This window comes from Pelodiscus sinensis, chromosome 3, assembly GCF_052426305.1.
Source record: "Pelodiscus sinensis isolate ZL-2025 chromosome 3, ASM5242630v1, whole genome shotgun sequence".
NCBI lineage: Eukaryota > Metazoa > Chordata > Testudines > Trionychidae > Pelodiscus > Pelodiscus sinensis.
In genome coordinates, this window is record NC_143054.1 from 66,303,093 (window position 1) to 66,325,295 (window position 22,203).

Below are 22,203 nucleotides of genomic sequence, written 5' to 3' on the forward strand. Positions count from 1 at the left end.
AGTTATTTCGAAATAATAGCCCTTATTTCGAAATAACTTTCCTAGCATCTACACAGCCAAACTGCTATTTTGAAATTAAATCGAAATCGTGGAGCGCTTATTTTGAATTTGCTAAACCTCATTCTATGAGGAATAACGCCAAATTCAAAATAGCTAATTCGAAATAAGCGCTGTGTAGATGCTTATTTCGAAATAGGGGGCCTCCAGCCTTCCCAGGATGCCCTGGTGGCCACTCTGGGCACAACCAGGAAAACTTCCTCTCCTCTTCCCCAGCCCCAGAGCCTTTAAAGGGGTAGACTCTGGCCATAGTGCCTGTGCCAGCTCCAGGCCTGCCAGCCCAGAGCCAGCAGTTGCTGCACCTGAACCAGTGGCCCCACTATGAGCCAGGCAGCCAGTGCCAGCCAGCCCTCCACTGCTCCCTGGGCCCAGTCCCCCAGCTCCCAGGAGCTTGCAAGGGACCAGAGAATGTGGGTGCCTATCTGCTCTAGTGCGGAGATCGTGGACCTCATTGAGCTTTGGGGTGAGGCCTCCAATGTCCACAGTCTCCGCACTAAATGGAGGAATGTGGCCGTCTACAGGCGGATGGCTGCCAGCCTGGCCACCAAAGGCCACGTGCGTACCCAGGAGCAGGTGCGCATGAAAATAAAGGAGCTGCGGCAGGCCTATGCCAGAGCCACAGGGGGCAGCTCCCAAAGACGGGCAGACACCTGCTCCTATTTTGACGCCCTGAACCGCATCCTGGGGGGCAGGACGGTCTGTGACACCCCAGGGGTCATCGATCTTGGAGCAGAGGGCCCTGACCAGGGCATGGAGGAGGAGCACCAGGAGCTAAAGGAGCCCAGAGGGAGTGTGCCACGCAGCCAGGACCCCCGAGCTGGCAGACCCTTCACCAGTGTCATCGGGGGAGGCAACAACATGTGAGTGCCATCACTGTCCCCTTCTGGGGGGTGGGGAGGGAGACCAGGGACCTCGCGCGTGGGCCTTGCTTACCATGGATCACACAGCAACCTGTGCACGTGCGAGCATGTGCCGTGCCACCCCTGGGCACGTGGCCCCAGCTGGCTGCCACACAGAGGCCTTGGCCTGTTAGCCACACGTGTGTGAAGAGACATGACATGCTCCTGACCCTGGGGTGGGACACAGCAGGACGCCCTCCCTTCACAAGCCCCCTCCCTCCCCCCAACCCACACTATACACAGCACAGGGGCATGGGTGCAGTCTCGGGGCAGCTCCAACTCCTGGGGATAGCTGGACATCCCAACCATAGCCTATGTGCAAGCACATCAGCTCTGATGGTGCAGGAAATGGTCATCCTCACCTTGCACAGGGGGGCTGGGCTTCACCCACAGTGTCTCCAGGGAGAACTGACCACTTCTTTGTTTCTCCACAGCCGCACCAGCTGCGTGTGCAGGGCGCATCACCCTGCCCAGGACATGCTCTCGCACCCGAGAGCTCTGCAGGCCCACCCGTGCAGTGCAGGGGTACCGACAGCAGCACCTGGGGGCACTGCGAGCCCTGCACCGCACCCTCCAGAACTGGGCGCAAGAAGATCTGGAATTCCGGTGGGAGCAGCTTGCCCAGGGCTGAGCCATCTGCCAACATTTGCAGGCCCTGGTGCAGAGCGTGCTGCCTCCTGCTGCTCCAGCACCTGCTGCCTCCCCAGCTACCGCTCCTCCTCCCACTCCTTCTCCCCCTCCTGCTTCTCCCTCCACACCCTCCCCATCCTCCCGGGGACACCGAGGCCCCCCCATCTGCAGTGCTAGGAGACAGTTGGCCCAGCGAAACCCCCACCGCTAAGCTTCCCCTCCCCCTTCTTCCCCTTGCTTCCCCCTTTCAGCTCCCTCCTTTCAGGTTTCCCTCTCTCCTCTCCCACTCACTCTCCTCCCCTTTCCCGCCTCCTTTCCCCAGTCTCTCCAGAGTTTCATTCCCCCCCCCCCCCGCCCAGTTTTGTTAAATAAAGACAGTTCATGTTTATGAAAAAATGTGTATTTTATTTGCCATCATCGAGATAGACAGGCAAGCAGGGAAACCTGAGAACCGGCTGTCTGGAGGGGAGGGAGTCGCCTTTAAGCACAGACCTCATTTAGCCTCAGGCAACAGCCACACAAGGTAAGTCCTGTCCTGGTGCCCTGCTGGAATTGGTTCCGACCAGCCTTAAATGTGATTCACAGTCCACTCAGTGTGGATGCGCTATTTCAAAATGCATTTTACATGTAGGCACGTTATTTCGAAATAACTTATTTTGAATTAACTATTTCAAAATAAGATATTTCGAAATAATGCTGTAGTGTAGACATACCCAAAATGTAAAACAGAGCTTACATTTCTAAAAAAAAAAGTTTGTGGTATACTTGTATTACTGTGACAACGAGTCAAAGGGTTGTCACAAGGCTGGTGTCATTAAATCCAAATGCAGCAGAAAGTGGTAGGGCAGAGAAGGTAGTTGCAACACATGCAAAATAAGGGAAGTCTTGTTATAAAATGAACGTACAAAGGTTTGCAGTTTTAAACACTAGGCTTCCCAGAGAGAGGTGTGGACAGACCAGTATGAAGAAAAGAGATGCTTGGTGTAAGTTTTGAATGAATACTATGTATTGACCCAGTGGCCTACAAAAATCAGTATTTTCTCTTCATTCACAGCATGGCCGTACCCCTCTACATCTTGCTGCCTACAAGGGGCATCTCCATATTGTCCAGATTTTGCTGAAGGCAGGCTGTGACCTGGACATTCAGGATGATGTAAGTAGATGCAACCATTCTTATACTGAAGGTCCTGCTCTTTCAATCAATGGTTCAGTTTCCAAACAGAGTTAGAGTTTTGCTTCTTATAGGTGGGAGTCAAATTAGAACAGAATCAGGCTTCCGCCTTTTCTAACTTTGAGTTATAACAAGTAGCACTCTACCAGAATCATAGTGAAATTTAGTATTTTTTCAAGCTGTAGCAGAGCATTAAAAGATGCTTTTTTACTCCAGGACAGAGTTAGTAGCACTAGAGGGTTGCCTGCCTGTGTAGAAATATAAGCTCATTTGTGCCATGCAGGAGCCTGATTGAAGCACTTTATGTGATATAATCTACCAGGAATGTTTGCAACAAAATGGACTTCATAACGCAGGAGACACTCTTCTCTAGAGAGCATGGAAAAATGAGCCATTGGCTTGAAGTACTGTATCACCACAAATTGGCTACCAGTGGAATGCTTGCAGTATGAGTTATTCCCTGTGTCTTGTAAGCCTGGGATGATAAATGAACAGTGTAAGTTATTTGTGATCACCTTTACAATTAGCAGATGATAGTTTTAAAAAAGTGAAAGATAAATCATTGGTAATTCTCAGTTTTTCTTTAAAAACAATAATGCGAGAGCTAAATGCTAGGGAAAATGTTGCCTAGATGAGACATGGTATAATTTACACCGTCATTTTAGGTTTCTCACTGACAAATAAGGATTTAGGCTCGTGTTTTTAAAAAAGTATTTAAATAAACATGGCTTGTCCAGATTTGTTGCTGACTCCCATTAACAGAGTAGTTTTGCCTCTAATTTCTGTGGTACTCCCACTTGGGATAGGAGCAGTGCTCCTGCTCTCAGGAATTTTAACATTGTTACGTGTGTCTCTGAGTTTCTCCTGTCAGATTAGTTACTCCACCTGTGTGAGCAGCAGTAGCCGTGTTGGCGGGAGACGCTCTCCCTTCAACATCGTGCTGTCTTCGTGGGGGTTAAGGTTGGTATAACTACATTGCTCAGGCAATGTGGCTATGTAGCAAATTAAACACAGAGTGTAAACTTGACTTGAGTGATGTCTGAATAGTTGTACTATTCAGCTCCTCTTGCAGGGACTGGCCAGCAAAGCCAAACACTATGGTGCTTAGAATATAGGACTAGGCAGATTTTAAATGGTGTTAGGTGACTGAATATGCAGATGGACACTTAGTGTGATTTTTGTTTCAGGTGCATAACTCTCACTTTTTAAAATCCCACTGTGCACTTATCTGAATCTTTGGGTGCCAAAATATCTTGAAAAATCTCACCATTCAACAGCTGGGTCTATTTCCAGCTGCCACTGACATTGAACTTAGGGTAGTCTCTGGTAGGCTTGCAACCTTGATTTTTCTGCTATCGCTCTTGTGCTAAGGAAGTTGTTCTTGAGTCAGTAATTCCATTTCCAGGCTTCTCTTGGCTACAGTTTGTCTCTCTGTAAAACAGGGCTAAGACCTGCTATACACATGTATTGGGGACTTGGATTAATACATGTTTGCCAAGTATTTTCAGACCCTCCCCATGAATGGTGATGTGCACAGCAAGTGCAGAGTATTGCTGTTATAATGAATTTACAAAAAGTATATAAGTACTGTCAGCTTTTTTGTAAGTAAGGTAACTACACTGAGAATCCAAGTTTTACCAATTATTTGTTTACCAGGTGGGATTTTATGGGTGAAAAAAGACAACAAAGTATTGTTCAGTGGGATTGGATTTTTTTAATATTATCACAAAATCTGTGCTATATGTACATCTGACTTTGGATTCTGAGGAAACTCATAACATTAGGCAAACTGGAGAAATTGTAAATTGGAATTTATCATTACATCAGCCAAAGAGTGAGTCTTCCTCTGCAGATATATTCAGTTCATTCACTTTTCCTGTAAACTTTCTCCAAGTTTTGGTTCACCACAGTGTGATGCTGTAACTACAACTAATTTTAACAACAAACTAGAAATGTGGTTATGTTGCAAATGCTACATTTATAGAATTGAATTCCATTTTGGGGTGGTCTTATATTATACTGGATATTGCCTCTAGATACAATGAGAGCACCAAGAATTGTTGTACATTCTGAGGTGTGCTGTTTGGATTTGTTTTAGGGGAAAGAGGGAAGGAGAAAAAAAACTCCAAGTTTGGATATTGTCTCAGTTCTACCTGAGATGAAATGTATTAGCTAAAATTATGTCTGCTTTGCTTTCAGATTGTAAAAAAAAACCCTTCTTGACTATAAATTCCCATAGGAGAATCCATTTTCGTACACTCTGTACTTGAATGATGCAGAAATGTTGCTATTTAGCATATAACCCGTTCATTATGCAGGTCACTGTTACTGTGCATCAGAAACTGAGTACAAAATCCTTTGTCTGTTGGCACTGATGGATTTCAGCATCAAATATTATCAATTAATATCCATTTTAATAATATTATTCAGAACTATAGAGTTAGGTTCAGATTTTAAAATTATGCATAGAGGGACTAATCAGATAACTTATTAAAGTAATTATTTAAATATTTAATTTTCTGTTGTATGCAGAATTATTGTGATTACTAGGGTTGCCAGAGGGTTTCAACAAAAATACCAGACACACTTGACATTACATCACAATCTACATTACATCTTATTTAGAAAATACCGGACATTTATATTTCCTCTCTTATATTTTCTCAATTTCTTTCCCGAACAGAAAGCTCAAATACTGGACTGTCCAGTTCAAAACCGTACACCTGGCAACCCTAGTGATTACATATGAAAATTGTCCTGCAGCTTTAAAAACCTTATCCATGTTCTATTTCATTTTTTAAAATGATGGAGAGTTCAATAACAACATTTTATTTTTAAACTGAATATTTATAGCTAATGTATAAATGCAAGACTAACTTCTCATCTGCCGCATCGTGAATAGAAGTGGATAATTCTAAATGTTGTGAAGAGATTAAAATACTAACTTCATGTTCTGCAGATGTACTTTAAAAAAACTAAGAGACATGAGAATTAGTTGAAGAATGACCTCCAGTGGCCTGGAGTGGGATTATTATGAATTTCAACCTGTGGAAACCAGCTCTATAGAGTATGCAACTCCGGGAACTAATTCTTTCCTTCTCTCTGCTAATCCTGCAAACTCTTATTGGAATGCTAATACAATCTCTGATTGGTCAATGAGTATTCATACAGCACATACTTCAGAAATAGTCAAGGAGAAAGTTGCCCTGGTCAAAGGAATCAAGGAAGAAAAAGAGGAGAAAAACCAGAGGAGAAAGGCTAGGAAGGAACCTAGAAGATCAGAAAGAGAGAAGGAGGTTAGAAATCTTGTGCATCAATCTTGGCTGCATGTGAAATCTTGGATTGGCAGTTTGGCATGTTTGAATTCCTAAAATGATGCATGGTTGCATGGCTGGTTTTTATTCTTGATACTCAGTGAGTACTCTGTGTTTGGAGACTGCCTGGAGAATAGCTTGGCCCAAAGTAGGATCAGCTGCTGCAGCTGTGAAAAGGTTATCTGCTTTTCTGCTATTGGTTTCTTTGTAATTAAAGTGAAATGTTCACAGAAGTAGCTGTTATTTCCCAAAAGCCAATAAGTTAAATGTCTGTTTACTTAACTGTAACAGAATACAAAGATAGACACAAGGAAAAATATTAACAAAAATGAATTGAGTTAACACTATCAAAAGATTCTTATTTAAAGCTATGCTGATCTACTCCATTCTTGTTTCTCATTTGAACTCTGTCACATAGAATGTTCCTGACCTTTAAGGTACGGTAACTATAAGGAGTCACCACGAGTTCTTACAGCTTTGTGTCTTTCACAGTTTTGACCTTGCAACAGCGTCGTATCACAGTAGTAAATAGATGGATTTCTTTTTGTTTTAATGCTAGGATAAATTGGTCTGTGCATAATACTCAATATAATGCTGCATTAGTAATCGCTATGGCAGACTAAATGCTGTGACATTGTTGAATTGTCTGATAGATTTTAAGGCCAAATGAGATCATTGTACTCATCTAGTCTGACCACCTGCACGTTGCAGGCCACAGGACCTCCCCCGCCCACTCCTGTAATAGATTCCTTACCTCTGGCTGAGATACTGACATCCTCAAATCTTCATTTAAAGACTTCAGGCTACAGAGAATTAATCATTTACTCCACTTCAAATCAGCAAGTGACCTGTGCCACATGCTGCAGAGGAAGGCGAATCCCCATGACAGTTTCTGCCAATCTGACTTGGGGAAAATGCCTTCCCAATCTCGAATACAATGATCAGTTAGACCCCGAGGATGCGATCGCTGCATAATAACAGCTGTCAGGAAATACACAACTTGTGCAGTTGTAAGGAGATATAGTCTCAGAGTTATTTCAATCTAGGTAATTTGGATTACATTTTTAAATTTAAGCTTTAATTTAAAGAAAATATGGGCAAGGTCAGACTGATTTAAAAATATTTATTTTACTAATGTTGCCAACTCTTGTGATACCTGGTATTTTTCTTAAAGTCCCAACTCCTGGAACCAGGTAAATATATAAGAATCTCAACTTTTATTTAAAAAAAAAATACTGGCATTCATACTGGTGGTGAAAAGCTTGGAAACGAGCCCTAAAGACACAAAACACAGAAAACAAATATAATTAACCCAAATTGTATTTTTTTTAACAATAGCTTTGTGATTTAAGCTAATTTCATGATTTATTGGGGCATTCTTGAATGATTGGGTTGAAGCAATATTAATTCTACCGTAAAAATTAATAATGTCTTCAATCTTGCTAGAAAAAAACAGGTCCCCTTAAGAACAATGTATAACTCACCTGTTCTGCTAGTTGACTAGGACTCTCTGTATGGAAGCAAGCTATTCCATTATTTCCAGTTATCTGGATCTAATTACTTGCATTCAAGCATGACAAAAATATGGTAATCTTCAGTTTTTAGTGTTTTATTAGAGTCTGTCATTATTTGGTTATGGATTGTATTTTTGTGATTATTACGTCTAGCTGTGTCCAGACTTTCCCCTTCTGTACACTTTCCACATTTCTTCCAGTTGTGTGTTTTGGCAAACATCATCTAGGCGAACTGGATTGTACAGGACTCCCAGTCTGGGAAGCAAAAGGCTCTGATTGGTAATCAGAACTAGGTTTCCTAGATGGCAGTGCAGTGAGCTGTGGAATGTCTTCTCTCTCTCACTGTGTGCCTGAGATAGAATTTGTTTCAGCACCACAGACTCAAAATAGCTGCAGAGAATGAGAAAACAAACACACAAAGATAAGATCTTGGAAGGCCAATGGAATGCGATATAAGAGATCTTTATTCTATGCCCTTTTCTTCCCTACAGATATTGTTGGTCCTTGGAAGTATGGAGCCAAATTAATACGTTAAATTGGTTAGTGCTGTAATAATTTAAAATTTAGGTACTAAGTAACCCTAGTACTGCATCTGGGATGTCCTCTGGTGAGAAGTTGTAACAGTGGCTGTCTTCAGAAATAAAAAGTAGTAAACTTTTGGTCTGCAATAGTTTAAATCTTATTATAATTCCATAACTCTTGGAAACTTTAATGATTGTTGTTTATTGGTATTGTTTTCAACACCAGCCTGTATTTGAATGATATGTGATAAGTTACAGTATATGGGGCACATGTATGTCGTCTGCATAAAGTATGCATGTGTATATATTCATATGGATTCAAAATTTGGTGGGGCAGGCACTGATTACATTTACATTCAATTGCCTCTTTTTACAGGGCGATCAGACTGCCTTGCACCGGGCTACTGTTGTAGGAAATACAGATGTAATAGCAACTCTCATTCAAGAGGGGTGTGCTTTGGACAGACAAGACAAGGTAATGAGAAGACCAGTTGAGTAATAACTACAATGGAAGGTAATATTAGCATACGCGGGAATATGCTGTTTAGAATTTATACTCTAGAGTAAACAATCAGAGCTTTGAATTTAACAGCAGTTCTGCAGTTAAGGCACCCGACTTCTCTTTGGAAATATATTCCTGTTTAACCTACGTTTGACAGAAGTTGATCGTCTTTGAGCCAGAAGTCTGACTTTCTCCTCATGATGCTCATTATTGGCAATAGGAAAGAGATCACATGCTTCAAAGGAAACATATTGCGAGTGAAGCTGTATGTAGTGCTACTGAGAGCAGATCTACACTATGGGGACAAGCTGATTTAAGCTAAGCAATTTGAGTTATGTTAGTAATGTAAGTCAATTTGATGTTGCTTAGATCTACTGCAGGGTCCACACCACACTGGATTGACAGAAGAAACTCTCCTGTTGACTCTCCTTACTTATTTTATTCTGGTGGAATACCAGAGTCAGGGAACAATCGGTGGTTGATTTAATGAGTTTTCAATAGAGTTGCTAGATCAACCCCTGGTGGATTGATTGCCACAGCATCGAACCACCTGATGGTAGAGACATACCTAAGAAAACAGTCCAGTAAAGGTTGAGCAGTGTTGTTTGTTAAGCAAAGACATGAACTGAATGTCTGTGAAGGAACTATGTTTATATCACTACCAGAGTGAGAAAATGGCATTAATTAGCAGGGAATCATTGATTTCTTGAGGTCCTTTCCAGACCTATGATTGTATGATTCTTTGTCATTTCCAACTGGACGTGCTTTGCCTGATGTAGTCAGAGATGATATTGCCCAGCTTGGCAACATAACATAACACCACCCAGTCAGGTTGACTCCCAGTATATTTCTGAACTGATCAGATAGAACATTGAGCTAAATAGTACTCTGTGCAGTAATACATACTGTGGAGCTGCAATATTGATTCTCTAGGAAGTGCTTCGGGCTGTGGAGAAAACATTAGCTAAGTAGGTCTGTACATATTCTACTTCAAATTTTATTGAACCCACATTTCAGATAAGCCTGCTTAAAAGCAAATATTAACTATCTAAACCCTTCCAACACACACATTTTCCCTGCTTAGGTCAGAAGCTGAGTCCCAGGCTATAAATTTTTTATAGAAACCCCCAAAACTATAAAAGCAAAAGCCTTCCATGATATTTGATTTACTAGCCATCCATATGAGGTTTTGGGACAGCCTTCTCCTCATCCCTTAAACTTCCTTAGTGTCTCTGAAGACTCAGCATCAAAATGCAACAAAAAAGTCTGATAGAACTGAAGGCAAATGGTGTGTGTGAAAAGGCTACTCAAAAAACACCCTGTAGAGGGGTAAGGGTTCTGTGACACAAATGTGTGTACCCTGGTGAGAATTCATTGCATTTCTTTGCTGTGCACAGTGTAAAAACCTATGCCATGTACACATGGGGAAGGAAAGCAAGCAGGAGTTAAAGAATATTTAGATAAATTATATGTATTCAAGTTAGCAGGCCTGGTGAAATTCATCATAAAGTAGGTATTTAAGGAAATAGTTGAGGTAATCTCATAACCATTAGTGATTATCTTTGAGAACTCATGGAGGACATCTGAGGTCCCAGAAAACTGGAGAAGAACAAACATAGTACCTAGCATTAAAAAGGGGAACAAAGAGGAGCCAAGGAATTATAAACCAGTCATCTTAATTTTGATACCTGGAACAATACTGGGAAAAAGTGTTAAACAATCAGTTTAAAAGCACCCAGAGGATATAGAGTTTAGGAATAGCTAGTATTGATTTCTCAATAACAGATAATTCAAAACCAATCTAATCCTATCAGAGAGAGAAATTACTTGCCTAGTGGAGTTTGAAAGAAGATGTGATATACAGTGAAAGTTTTGTTATCTGACACTCATGGGGAATAGGGGTTGCCGATTAACTGAATGTGCTGGATACTCAGACTTATTGCTCTGTCCCCAATTCCTACATGGAAGAAACCATGGTGACCAACCCCTGCTTAGGAACACCTGGTGACCCTTCCCCCCAAGCCACAGAGCCACAGATAAATGGGCCAGCTGCCTGAGAGCCCTCCAGCAGATCTGGCTCCCAGCAGCTCAAGGAAGGTCACCAGGTCCTGATGAAATGCATCCCAGGATACTCAAGGAGCTGATAGAGGAGGTATCTGAGCCTTTAGCTATGATCTTTGAAAAATCATGGCAGACAGGGGAGATTCCAGAAGACTGGAAAAGGGCAAATATTGTGCCCATCTATAAAAAGGGGAATAAGAACAACCCAGGAAACTATAGACCGGTCAGTTTAACGTCTGTCCCAGGGAAGATAATGGAGCAGGTAATTAAGGAAATCCTATGCAAACACTTGGAAGGTAATAAAGTGATAGGGAATAGCCAGCATGGGTTTGTGGAGAACAAGTCATGCCAACCTAATCTGATAGCTTTCTTTGATAAGATAACGAGCCTTGTGGATAAGGGAGAAGCGGTGGATGTCATATACCTAGACTTTAGTAAGGCATTTGATACGGTCTCGCATGATATTCTTATTGATAAACTAGGCAAATATAACTTAGATAGGGCCACGATAAGGTGGGTGCATAATTGGCTGGATAACCGTAGTCAGAGAGTTGTTGTTAACGGTTCTAAATCCTGCTGGAAAGGGATAACAAGTGGAGTTCCTCAAGGGTCTGTTTTGGGACCCGTACTGTTCAATATCTTCATCAATGATGTAGATATTGGGATAGAGAGTACGCTTATTAAGTTTGCGGATGATACCAAACTGGGTGGGGTTGCGACTTCTTTGGAGGATAGGGACATAATTCAAAATGACCTTAGCAAGTTAGAGAAATGGTCAGAGGTAAACAGGATGAGGTTTAATAAAGAGAAATGCAAAGTGCTCCACTTAGGAAGGAACAATCAGTTCCATACATACAAGATGGGAAGCGACTGTCTAGGAAGGAGCATGGCAGAAAGGGATCTAGGGGTCATAGTGGACCACAAGTTGAATATGAGTCAACAGTGTGATGCTGTTGCCAAAAGAGCAAATATGATTCTAGCTTGTATCAACAGGTGTGTTGTAAGCAAAACTCGTGAAGTCATTCTGCCACTCTACTCTGCACTAGTTAGGCCTCAGCTGGAGTACTGTGTCTAATTCTAACCAGTGAGAAGCAATGGAGCCCATTTTGTACACATGTCAGTGTAATATGCTTGGTTACGAATACAGGGGTTGGTGAAATAGAGGGAGTTAAGGCTGAAGGTAGGAGATGCCCATGGAAGGTGTTCAAGCCTAGTTCTAGCAAGAACAGGAACATGATTTGTAATGCCCAAACAAGGGTACAGCACCTATATTCTGAATGTAACATTCCTGTGTGGACACAAGACCCTAAACTGCTGCTCTTGTATGTGTGCTCTTTAGGATGGGAATACAGCGCTTCATGAAGCATGTTGGCATGGATTCAGTCAGTCCGCCAAACTGCTTGTTAAAGCAGGGGCTAATGTTCTGGCCAGAAACAAGGTGAGATGCATGTAGAAAGAGCTTTCAATTCAGATATAAAATAGCTTTTTCTCATTGGTGGTGTTTTCTGGTAATGGCATTTCTTAATAGGTGGTGGTCCAGTTCCTAGTGGGGTTTCTCATTCTCTTTGAATTAATTAGGCCTGGCTGATTCCACCACAAACATTAGGAAATTGTGTATTTTGACAGCTGACACAGGAGGAGCTCAGTAATATTTTGAATAATGATATATTAATTATGGCTGAAGCACACTGGAATTGTTATAGTCCGCTATGGTGTCCTAATTTATATCGAGTGGATTCATTCTGATGGGCATGATTAAATGAATATGAATTGAACTAATAGGGAAATAAACTGGATTTTAATGCTATCAGAAATTAGTCAAAGGAATGCATAAACCACAAAAGAAGAAAGACAGTATATCCATTAATGTACTAGGATTGAGTCTTATTAAAAATTTGTGAGGAACTTCAAGTGACTCTTTATATTATAATATCTTATGAGCAATTCAGGAGAACCAAATCCCCTCCCCTGCCAATAAAAACAAGGGGTTTTATGACCCACCAGAATTGCAAACACGATACTTTGTAATGCAAAAATAGGTGAGCCACCAAGTGAGGACTTTAAAATTACATTCTAAATTGGTGCAATATACTATGGCATAACAGTGTCCTTAAGCTCAAAATGAAATACCATTTCTCCCACCCTGTAGTCCAAAGGTTAATAGAATAATCTGAAAAACAGCAAGGGGCGATGTACAGTATATGCTAAATTAAGGCTTGGAATGTTCAACCAGTTGAGCAGTCAGATTGTATGGACATCACTATATGGTGTTACAAGCAACAGGAATTTAGAGCTACTAACCCTATTTTATCTTGGAGCATTTTTTAAAAGAAAATGTATGTACAATTTCAGTAAAAAAGTTTATATGAACCAATAGTTCAAAACTAAACTATACAAACAATACTTACAGAAAAAAGAAAAAGAAAGGAGAGGTATGCACAAAAGCAACTATGAGTAAAACTACATACTCTGCTGACATAGAAACAGTCCCCATATGCTGGGGTGGGCAGTAATTTTTGTGGGGAGGAGGGGAAACATAATGAATTTTTGTACATGGTCACTGGCCAGCTCCAACTCCTGGAAGGGACAGGGTTGGAGACTAGCCTCCCCCCAAAGTTCTCTGAGACCAAAGGCTTTGAATTAAAAACACAAGGAGCTCGCAGTGCCTGATTCCGCCACTACTGCATTGTCTGGCAGCTGCCTGGACTTGCTGTGGCTATTTAAAAGATTTGCGATTCCAGCCCCTGCCAAGGTAGCACTGTGCCTGGGAGCCCTTTAAATAGCCACAGCTCTCCCAGGTGGCTGTCAGGCACTGTGATAGTGGCAGAGCCGCAAGCCCTTTAAATTGCTGTTATTTAAAGGGCTCTCAGCTCCATCCTCTGCCAGGGTAGCACCACCACCATGAGCTATTTAAATAGGATCCTGCTGCCTGAGCCACTGCCTGGAAATTCAGTGGCAGGGGCAGCAGGATATGAATAGAAAGTGGCCAGATGCAGTCTGCAGGCCGGATCAAAGTGTTAGGTGGACCAGATCTGGTCCCTGGACCGCATCTTGCCCTGCCCTGCCCTATGCAGACTACTTGTGGTTACTTTATAATATGTAAACAAAATTGTTTTGATACTGTTTTACTTGATTTATAACATCCGTTTTATGTTCGGGTTAGGGTTTTCAGATGCTCATATTAATATATATTAGACATTCTTTAGATAACTCACATAGTTACAAATATCGGGCAATAAATAGAACTTTTTTCTATGTCCAAAACTGAGGCTACGTCTATACTGCACCTCTCTTGCGCAAAAGCCTATGCAAATGAAGTGCAGATCAGCATATTTCTACACTTCGTTTGCATAATTAATTAGGGGCCTTTTTTGCTCACGAGACTTTTGCACAAAAAAGAGCTGTGTAGACGGCTCCTTTTGGTGCAAAAACCCCCCTCTTGAGTAAGAGCCATTCTTCCTCATTTTTTCGGGAAGAACAGCTCTTGCGCAAGAGGGGGGTTTTGTGCAAAAATGGCCCCTAATTATGCAAATGAAACATGACAATATGCTAATCCATGCTTCATTTGCATAGGCTTTTGCGCAAGAGAGGTGCAGTGTAGATGTAGCCTGAGAGAGTGTGAATGCGTGTGTGTTATAGTCCTGTTAACAGTGTAAGAATTGCTACTCTGTGTACATGGGTGCAATGCACATTAGAATATTTTCACTAAGGAGCTATGAATGCTGCATAAACTGTAGGGGTATGTCTACACTACAGTATTATTTCAAAATAGTTACTTTGAAATAAGATATTTAGAAATAATGAGTCTACACACAAAATGCATTTCAAAATAGCATTTTGCTATTTCGAAATAGCGCGTCCACACTGAATGGACTCTGAATCACATTTAAGGCTGGCCGGAACCAGTTTCAGCAGAGCACCAGGTCAGGACTTAGCCTCGAGCAGCAGCCACACAAGGTATCTGAGGTCTGTGCTTAAAGGGACCCTCCCCCCCAGCCAGCCAGTTCTCAGGTTTCCTTGCTTGCTTGTCTACCTTGACGAGGGACAGCAAGGCATTTTGTCTCTGCATGCTCTGGTTGCCCTCACTCGGGACACCACAGCACTGTGCAGCATGGAGTCAGAGCTGCCCCTGGGCACTCTGGTGCTTTTCTCGGATACGTTGCTGCGAGCCTGGCTGCACTTTCTGCAGGCTGCCACCTGGGAGGTCCATTGGGGGATTGTCAGTATCCAGGAGTCCCTGCGGGAGAGCTTCCACCCTGAGGAGCACTAAGAGCCTCCCTGGTTTGCCCCACTGGGGACTTGTGCCTCATTCCTCCCTCACGTCCTTCCACTTACCCCTCCCTAACTCCTCTTCCTGATGTCAAATAAAATACATATATTTTCATGAACACAAACTCTCTTTATTTAACAAAATGGCAGGGGGGAATGAAACTCTGGTGAGACTGGGGAAAGGAGGCAGGAGAGGGGAGAAGAGACGGTGGGAGAGAAGAGGGGGAAACCTGGGAGGAGGGAGCTGGAAGCAGGAAAGAAGGGGGAGGGGAAGCTTAGGGCTCAGGGTCTTGCTGGACCAACTTGATTTTCATGCAAATCTGCTCCTGGGTTTGCATGTGGCCTTTGGGGGCCAGGCTGGCAGCTATCCTGCCCTAGATGGCCGCATTCCTCCGTCTAGTGCAGAGATCATGGATGTTGGGGGCATCCCCCCCAAACCTGAATAAGGTCCATGATCTCCACTGTGGACCAGGAAAGCACCCATCTTCTCCGGGTCCTGGCAGGTTCCCGGGAGCTGGCAGACTGCTCCTGGGGAGCGGTGGCTGCCAGTGGCTTGCTGGCTCATGTTTTGGGGCCACTGGGTCAGGGGCAGTGACTGCTGGCTCTGGGCTGGCAGGCTTGGAGCTGGCACAGGCACTGTGGCCAGAGTCTAGCCCTTTAAGTGCTCTGGGGAGGAGGGGAGGGAGAGGAGTGTTCTTGGTTGAGGCCGGAGTGGCCACCAGGGCTGGAGGCCCCCTATTTTGAAATAAGTGTCTACACAGCACTTATTTCGAAATAGCTATTTCAAATCTGGTGTTGTTCCTCGTAGAATGAGGTTTATCAAATTCAAAATAAGCGCTCCGCTATTTTGAATTTATTTCGAAATAGCAGTTTGGCTTTGTAGACGCTAGGAAAGTTATTTCGAAATAAGGGCTGTTATTTTGATATAACTTTGATATGTAGACATACCCGAAGACATTTTGATACTGCCTTCTCTTAAAAAGTGTGTGAATACAGTAGATAGGCAAACACACACAGCTAGAATCCAAAGGGTAGCATGCCAGTGTTCAAACATACACACACCTTGCTTCTGCTTTCAATGGCAATGAAGAATTTTCCTAACTTTACTGAATAATTCAATTTTATTTTCACTTCATCAAAGCTGGCTTCTTTTCATGCTTCTCAACTTCTTAATGCACTTAAAGATTCAACCCAATGGGTCTATCAACATGATAAAATACAAAGCATAGCAGCAGTCAGTGTGTACAGGCAGTCCCTGGGTTACGTACAAGATAGGGACTATAGGTTTGTTCTTAAGTTGAATTTGTACGTAGCTCGGAACTAGCGCCAGATTCAGCCGCTGCTGAAACTGACCAGGGGCTGACTACAGGAAGCCCGAGGCAGAGTTGCTCTGCCCCCAGCTTCCTGGAATCAGCCACTGATCAGTTTCAACAGCGGCTGAATCTGGAGCCTGGGACAGAACAGCTGGGGCGCTGCCGGGTAGGTCCCCCCAGATCCAACCCGGCAGCACCCCAGGCGTCCACAACAAAAGCCTAGTCTGCTGGGGGGGGGAGGGCACTAGCTGCGCGCCCCCCCCCCCAGCAGACCAGGGAGACCCGGACCCGGGGTTTGCTCGGGGTGTCCCTGGTCTACTGGGGACCCCTCCCAGCAGACCAGGGACACCCTGAGCAGATCAGGGACACCCGGAGCAAAGCCTTGGAGGCGCAGAACCCCGCCGCCTCTGCAGCTTTGCTCGGGGTGTCCCTGGTCTGCTGGGGACACCCCCAACAGACCAGGGAAACCCGGAGCAGCTTTTCTCGCCCCGGAGGACGCGGTGGCGGGACCACTGCGCGTCTGGGTGGTCCCGCCACCCGCGAGTTCCGGGGCGAGAAAAGCCCCGTTCGTAAGTGCGGATCTGACATAAGTCGGATCTGCATAACTCGGGGACTGCCTGTATATGCTCTGGCAAGGTCATGATATAAACATTTTCATAGTTACATGTTTTTTTAAATTCAAAATGTTAAATTTTAAAAACTGCAACAAATTAAGTGCATTGGCTTGGAAAAGTTCTAGGAAGTAACTAGGAAAAATTCTAGGAGAACAGTGTCATCTAGCTAATATGATTACCAGATACAAAAAGGGGCTATGTACTGCAGATTAATTAGTCATAGGGAGTTTTATTTACTTAAATTACGTGCTTTTAAAATATTCATTGAATTTGATGCTTGCAACTGTTGCTGAATTATTTTGGAAATGGAAGTTTATCATTTGCTCCCTGAACACTGGCCGTGATAGTGCAAACTTCTCCTACTCTCAATACCTGCCTCTGCTGTGTCCTAAAGGAAACATCTCTGTGGCAAAGAGGGTAGCTCTGTCTCCAGGCCCATTCGATCAATAGCTTGTTTTTTGCTGAGAAAACCAACAACATACTTGGGTAGGTTTTGTGATGCGACCAGAAACAAGGTTACAGGTTCACTTTTCATCAGTGACTGATCAGAAGTCATTTATAGTTTTAAAAGTTTAAAATTCAGCAGTGAGACATACATTGTGTATTGAGATGGGGTGGTCGTATTTGCTTGCTTTGTTTTTTGACTTTTGTTAATTTTCTAAAGATGTCATTTGTATTTTTCTGTCTCTTTCCTAAGGCAGGTAACACACCTCTGCACTTGGCCTGCCAAAATAGCCACTCTCAAAGTACTCGTGTTTTGTTACTTGGAGGATCTCGGGCAGATCTAAAAAATAATGTAAGTTTAAAAAAACAGATTTTTCAAATTGATTATTCTGTTTCAGCTTGTGCAAATACTGCTTTCAAAATACCAAACTTTGTCTTTCTGTTTGTTATGACTAGGAGAAAAATAACAACAAAATGACTAAACAGTGGGTATTAAAAAATATAGTAAGACTTATAAAGGTATTGCTTATAATAGTTTTGAAGACCAAGGGAGAAAAAACAATTAAAAGATGCATGCATTGTTTTCTGCTGTTATATACACCTGAATGCAAGCTGTCCTTGGTTGCTCATTTGAAGATATAGGATGGCCCCACCTGAATACTGTAACAGAAGTATTTGTGCTGTATTTGAAGAATTTTTTGGACTCCTACAGAACCCTCTAATATTTCCACTTTCAGAGACATTCCTCTCTTGGGGCACATAGGCATTGTGTGTGGGTCTATCCAAAGAACTTCATGTGGTTTTCAAATGGCTTTCCTGCCTTTTTTGTGGGGTCTGGCATAAAATAGGCACAGCATCTAAAAAATGAAGCCAGACATACATGAGTTTTGTAAAGCCAGCAAAAGAGCATAGTACAGTTTGAAAGTCTCTTAACCAGGATTCTCTGGGCCGGCAACATCCATGGTCCAGCAAGCATGTTGCAGGACCACAGAGTCCTGGTGGAGAGCCAGTGGTAAGGATCCCTGCTGGCCGGGCTGCCCGCAGCAAGCTGATGGCAGGGTTGGGAGACCCGGTAAGTGGCTGCCTGCTGGGGCTGGGAGCCATAGTAGCTCGGTGGGGCAGGGAGCCACGGCACACAGCTGCACAGCAGGTCTTGGAGCTCCAACGTAGCATGTTGCAGCTGCCCAGAGGGTCTCAGAGCCCCAGTGAGGCATGCGTGGCTACCCGGAGCCATGGCAGCAATGGCTGCCCACTGAGGTCAGCAGGGCCAACAGGAGGTGGGGAGCTATCCGGGAAGCCAGAGGGCTGGGCTGGAGGGTTGGTGGCAGGGGTCCAGAAATGACCTCCCCTAGTCTGGCAAAAATGCTCATCTAAGACCAGTAAGGTTCCCAGAGTGCTGGGCCAGGGAGGGTCAATCTGTAATCTAAATGCTTGAGGCCTTGTGTTTTGCATTCACTATAGAATTTCCAGCCCATGTCCAAGGACTTTGTGAACTGTGTGTATATCGGTGACCTTTCTGTAGGTCATACTTGTCCCATTCTCGTTATGTTGCTATACAGTATTGGTTTTGATTTCAGTAGAATAGACATGATTTATAAATACAGACCAGCTCCTCTAATGTATACATACTATAAGAAGACAATGTTGAAATAGAAAAAGGAATTTTCTTGCCTCATTTGGAATCCATACCCCCTCTCTGGAGATTGCTAAATCTCTCCAGCCGTGATTATTCATTGTGCACCAATCAGCAGGTACTGTACTGGAACTGGCTTGTTAAAAAAGTCTCTGGGATATGCTACTTCCTGATCCCTCTTACCAGGCATAACTTCTCCTCCACCATCCCACCTACTTCCTCTATGAAGTAATTTAAGCAATTTGTGTGAAGCAAATTGTGCCCCCCCCTCAAATTTGTCTCAGGTTGATAATGGCATAGTGCTTGAGATGTGCTCAAGGGCAGTTAGTCTCTTCCTTTCCTTTCCTTTCCTTTCCTTGTTAACAGTGTTGGGGGGAATGGAACAGTGTTTATGTTGCACTCCCTGTCAGTACCCAGCCTGAGCCAGAGAAGCTAGTAATCCAGTGAGCAGACCAACTTCGGTGATAAAAAAATTCTGTGCCACCTGAAGCACATTGCACATATGCAAAGAAGTCGTTAACAATGCTGTCTACATATAGGAAACATAGGGCCAGATCCTTAATGGATCTTCAATGGAATTATGACAGTTTATACTAGCTGAAGATCTAGTCCATAGCTTCCTTGACCTACATCTTCTGCACGTCTCTGGAGAATAAACACTCACTATACAACAACAGAAGCAGTCATTTTGTTTCATTAGCTTTCAGAGCAAAAAATAAGTAGAAAGCAACTAAGTCATTTGACCCCCAGAGAAATAATTCAGTAAAGATGCTTCCATGTCATTCACTACATCTCCAGTTTAGTGTTTAATAGCTTCTTTCATACCCAAACACCCTGACAAGCATTAGCTTTTCTATTATGACAACATGCTTAGAGCTTTGTTTCTGTTTGCAGGCAGGAGATACCTGTTTGCACGTTGCTGCTCGTTATAATCACTTGCCCATCATTAGGGTACTCCTCAGTGCTTTCTGTTCTGTCCATGAAAAGAACCAGGTCAGTGCATGAACTTCACTGCAGGCATGCACCTTTTTATAAGGCTAACAATTGGAATGAGGGATCATTTACCATATATGCTCCATTTTAATATGCATTTCTCTGTAACCTAAAGATGCCAGGACTTCTAAATATAGCCTTAAAGAAATGGTGTGCCTGTGGTTTATTATCATTTCAGAACATATTGCCACATTTACATTTCTAATTTATAACATTTTCTGTTTATTATGCTGCATAGAAATATATGTATTTTTTTTTTAAATGGGGAAAGAGGTGTGAATTAATGGTTAGAGCAGAAGTCTGTAGGAGTAAAAAAGGAATATTATCATCTGCCTTACAGAAGTTGTGGTGAGGCAGAACTCATTAATGTTTGTAAGGTGATTTACAAAGCAACATAAATGTTGTTTTTAATTAACATTTTGTAGTATTTTCTCTATTTGTCCAGTCGTTTTTGCTTTAGTGGATAGCAAAAATGTGGAAAACGGAAGCAAAACTTGTTTTAAGTACAACAGAATAATTAAGCTAAATGAGGATTAAACGTCCAGGTTAATTTGATAAGGGAAATAATTGAATGCTGCCCCTGCTGAACATCTTAGCTGAACAACTGCAAAATGAGGCCTGCTCAGGGGCTTATTATGGTTGCTGTGCACAGAGCTGCTGGCACCATAGGAATGCACCTCTCCCTCAGCTGTGTTAGCACCCTGCTGGAGGCCAGAAGAGAGTACCTCTACTCTGGCTGCAGCAGCTCTCTGGTGCTTATGATGGGGTGTCCACCCCACACAAGGCAGTCTACAGTTACTTCCCAGTAGGAGCTGCTGCAGCTGAGGGAGAGATGTGCTTCTTAGGTCCCAGCAGGAGGGCGAGACTAAGAAAGGAGCTCTAGGGGTTGCAGGCCGGGATCCTGGGCTACAGCTCTTAAAACCCCCGTGTTCTAGACCAGTCCTTCCTGGTGTGGGGAAGCAGCTGTCATTCCTTCCCCCCTCCCAGGTTGGAGCCGCATTGCTGCGAGTGCCAAGAAGCTCTTTCCCTGTGCTGTCCTTCCCAATGGGACCTGTGGGGAGAGGTGGTACCTGAAGGTGAGCACAGGGTAGCCTGGGCCATGTTACACCACCTACCCCCCCCCAAACAGGACCTTCCCCAGGTGAGTACCCCAAGCCCGAGGCCCTTCCTGCACCCTAACAGCTACCCAGACCCTGTAGTCCCACTCTAATGTCCTTTATTAAGTTCTTTTCCACACTCCAGACACCTTGGTCTCAGCGTGGAGCTCCATATTGTACCTCATATACCTCACCCCTACCCCAGAGTCTGCACCCCTTAGACAGAGCCTTAATCCCCTCCCAACCTGAACCCTCTCCCACACGCCAAACCCCTCAGCTCCACCCCTACCACAGATCATCTATGTGCAGAATGCATTTTGATTTGGGCACCAATATGAAGGTGACATGTCACACATCATCTCCATATTGATTCTCATAACAAAATTCATTTTGCACATAGAAATAAAAAACTAGAGGGAATACTGGGTGAGAGGTACAGTGGAATGAATTAGTCCATTTACAAATGTACTAAAGAAAAATTATATAGTACCAAACTATCTAATGTTACTGAGACACTTTCCATACACAGCATGGCGCAGGATCATACTTAGGTTTACTGATTTGTATGTACAATGTTGTTTTTCAAATGGAAAATGTTACAGCAAATCAAATGCAGTCAGCCAAATTAATTTGGCTATGTAATTTCATGCATAAATATGCAATTTTGTTTTGGGAAATGAATTTAGTTGCTTGTGAGCTACTGAGTGATAATATTGACTGGGATTAGCATTGTGCAGACCCATTCTGCCTGTACACTTCAGCATTTCCAAATCTCCTAAATTGTTGATGGCAAGCATGTGTTATCTGTGGCTGCATGTGGTCAGTGTTGTTTTTCATTTGTACTTGCAATATATATCTAGAAGTTAAATGCCGTTTATATATTGTGTAGCGACTTAAATAGTTATGTTCCAACAGCTGTCTTAAGGTACATCCATATATCATGTAAAAATCAAACCATCTTGTTGCAGTTCATCAAAGATTATTTTTCAACTTTTCAAGTACAAGAAACAGCTTGTATGTTCATAACCACCTGGTCATCAAAATCCAGATAATTAAACTCATGAAACTGGAATAGAGATAAGCAGGGCTTGACAAATGGTGGCGAAACCTACTCACCAGCCCCACATTGTGCATGCGCGCGCCGCTGGTGAACGGGGCAACCGGCTGAAAT

The 22,203-nt window shown here is 43.2% G+C and overlaps 1 protein-coding gene across 5 annotated transcripts in view; it reads left to right on the forward strand.

Annotated features, from left to right (window-relative positions):
• ANKRD6 (ankyrin repeat domain 6) overlaps positions 1 to 22,203 on the forward strand; it is a 147,976-nt gene that overhangs the window by 108,541 nt on the left and 17,232 nt on the right. Inside the window, exons 2-7 of one of the 5 annotated variants that reach the window (XM_006133293.4) lie at positions 2,641 to 2,739; positions 5,717 to 6,053; positions 8,483 to 8,581; positions 12,009 to 12,107; positions 17,563 to 17,661; positions 19,837 to 19,935. In XM_006133293.4, the coding sequence (XP_006133355.3) occupies positions 5,760 to 6,053; positions 8,483 to 8,581; positions 12,009 to 12,107; positions 17,563 to 17,661; positions 19,837 to 19,935 (690 nt within the window). In that variant the 5' untranslated portion in view covers positions 2,641 to 2,739; positions 5,717 to 5,759. The remainder of the gene's footprint in view (positions 1 to 2,640; positions 2,740 to 5,716; positions 6,054 to 8,482; positions 8,582 to 12,008; positions 12,108 to 17,562; positions 17,662 to 19,836; positions 19,936 to 22,203) is intronic. The other 4 variants (XM_075923879.2, XM_006133296.4, XM_014578690.4 and 1 more) reach the window with 4 other exon arrangements.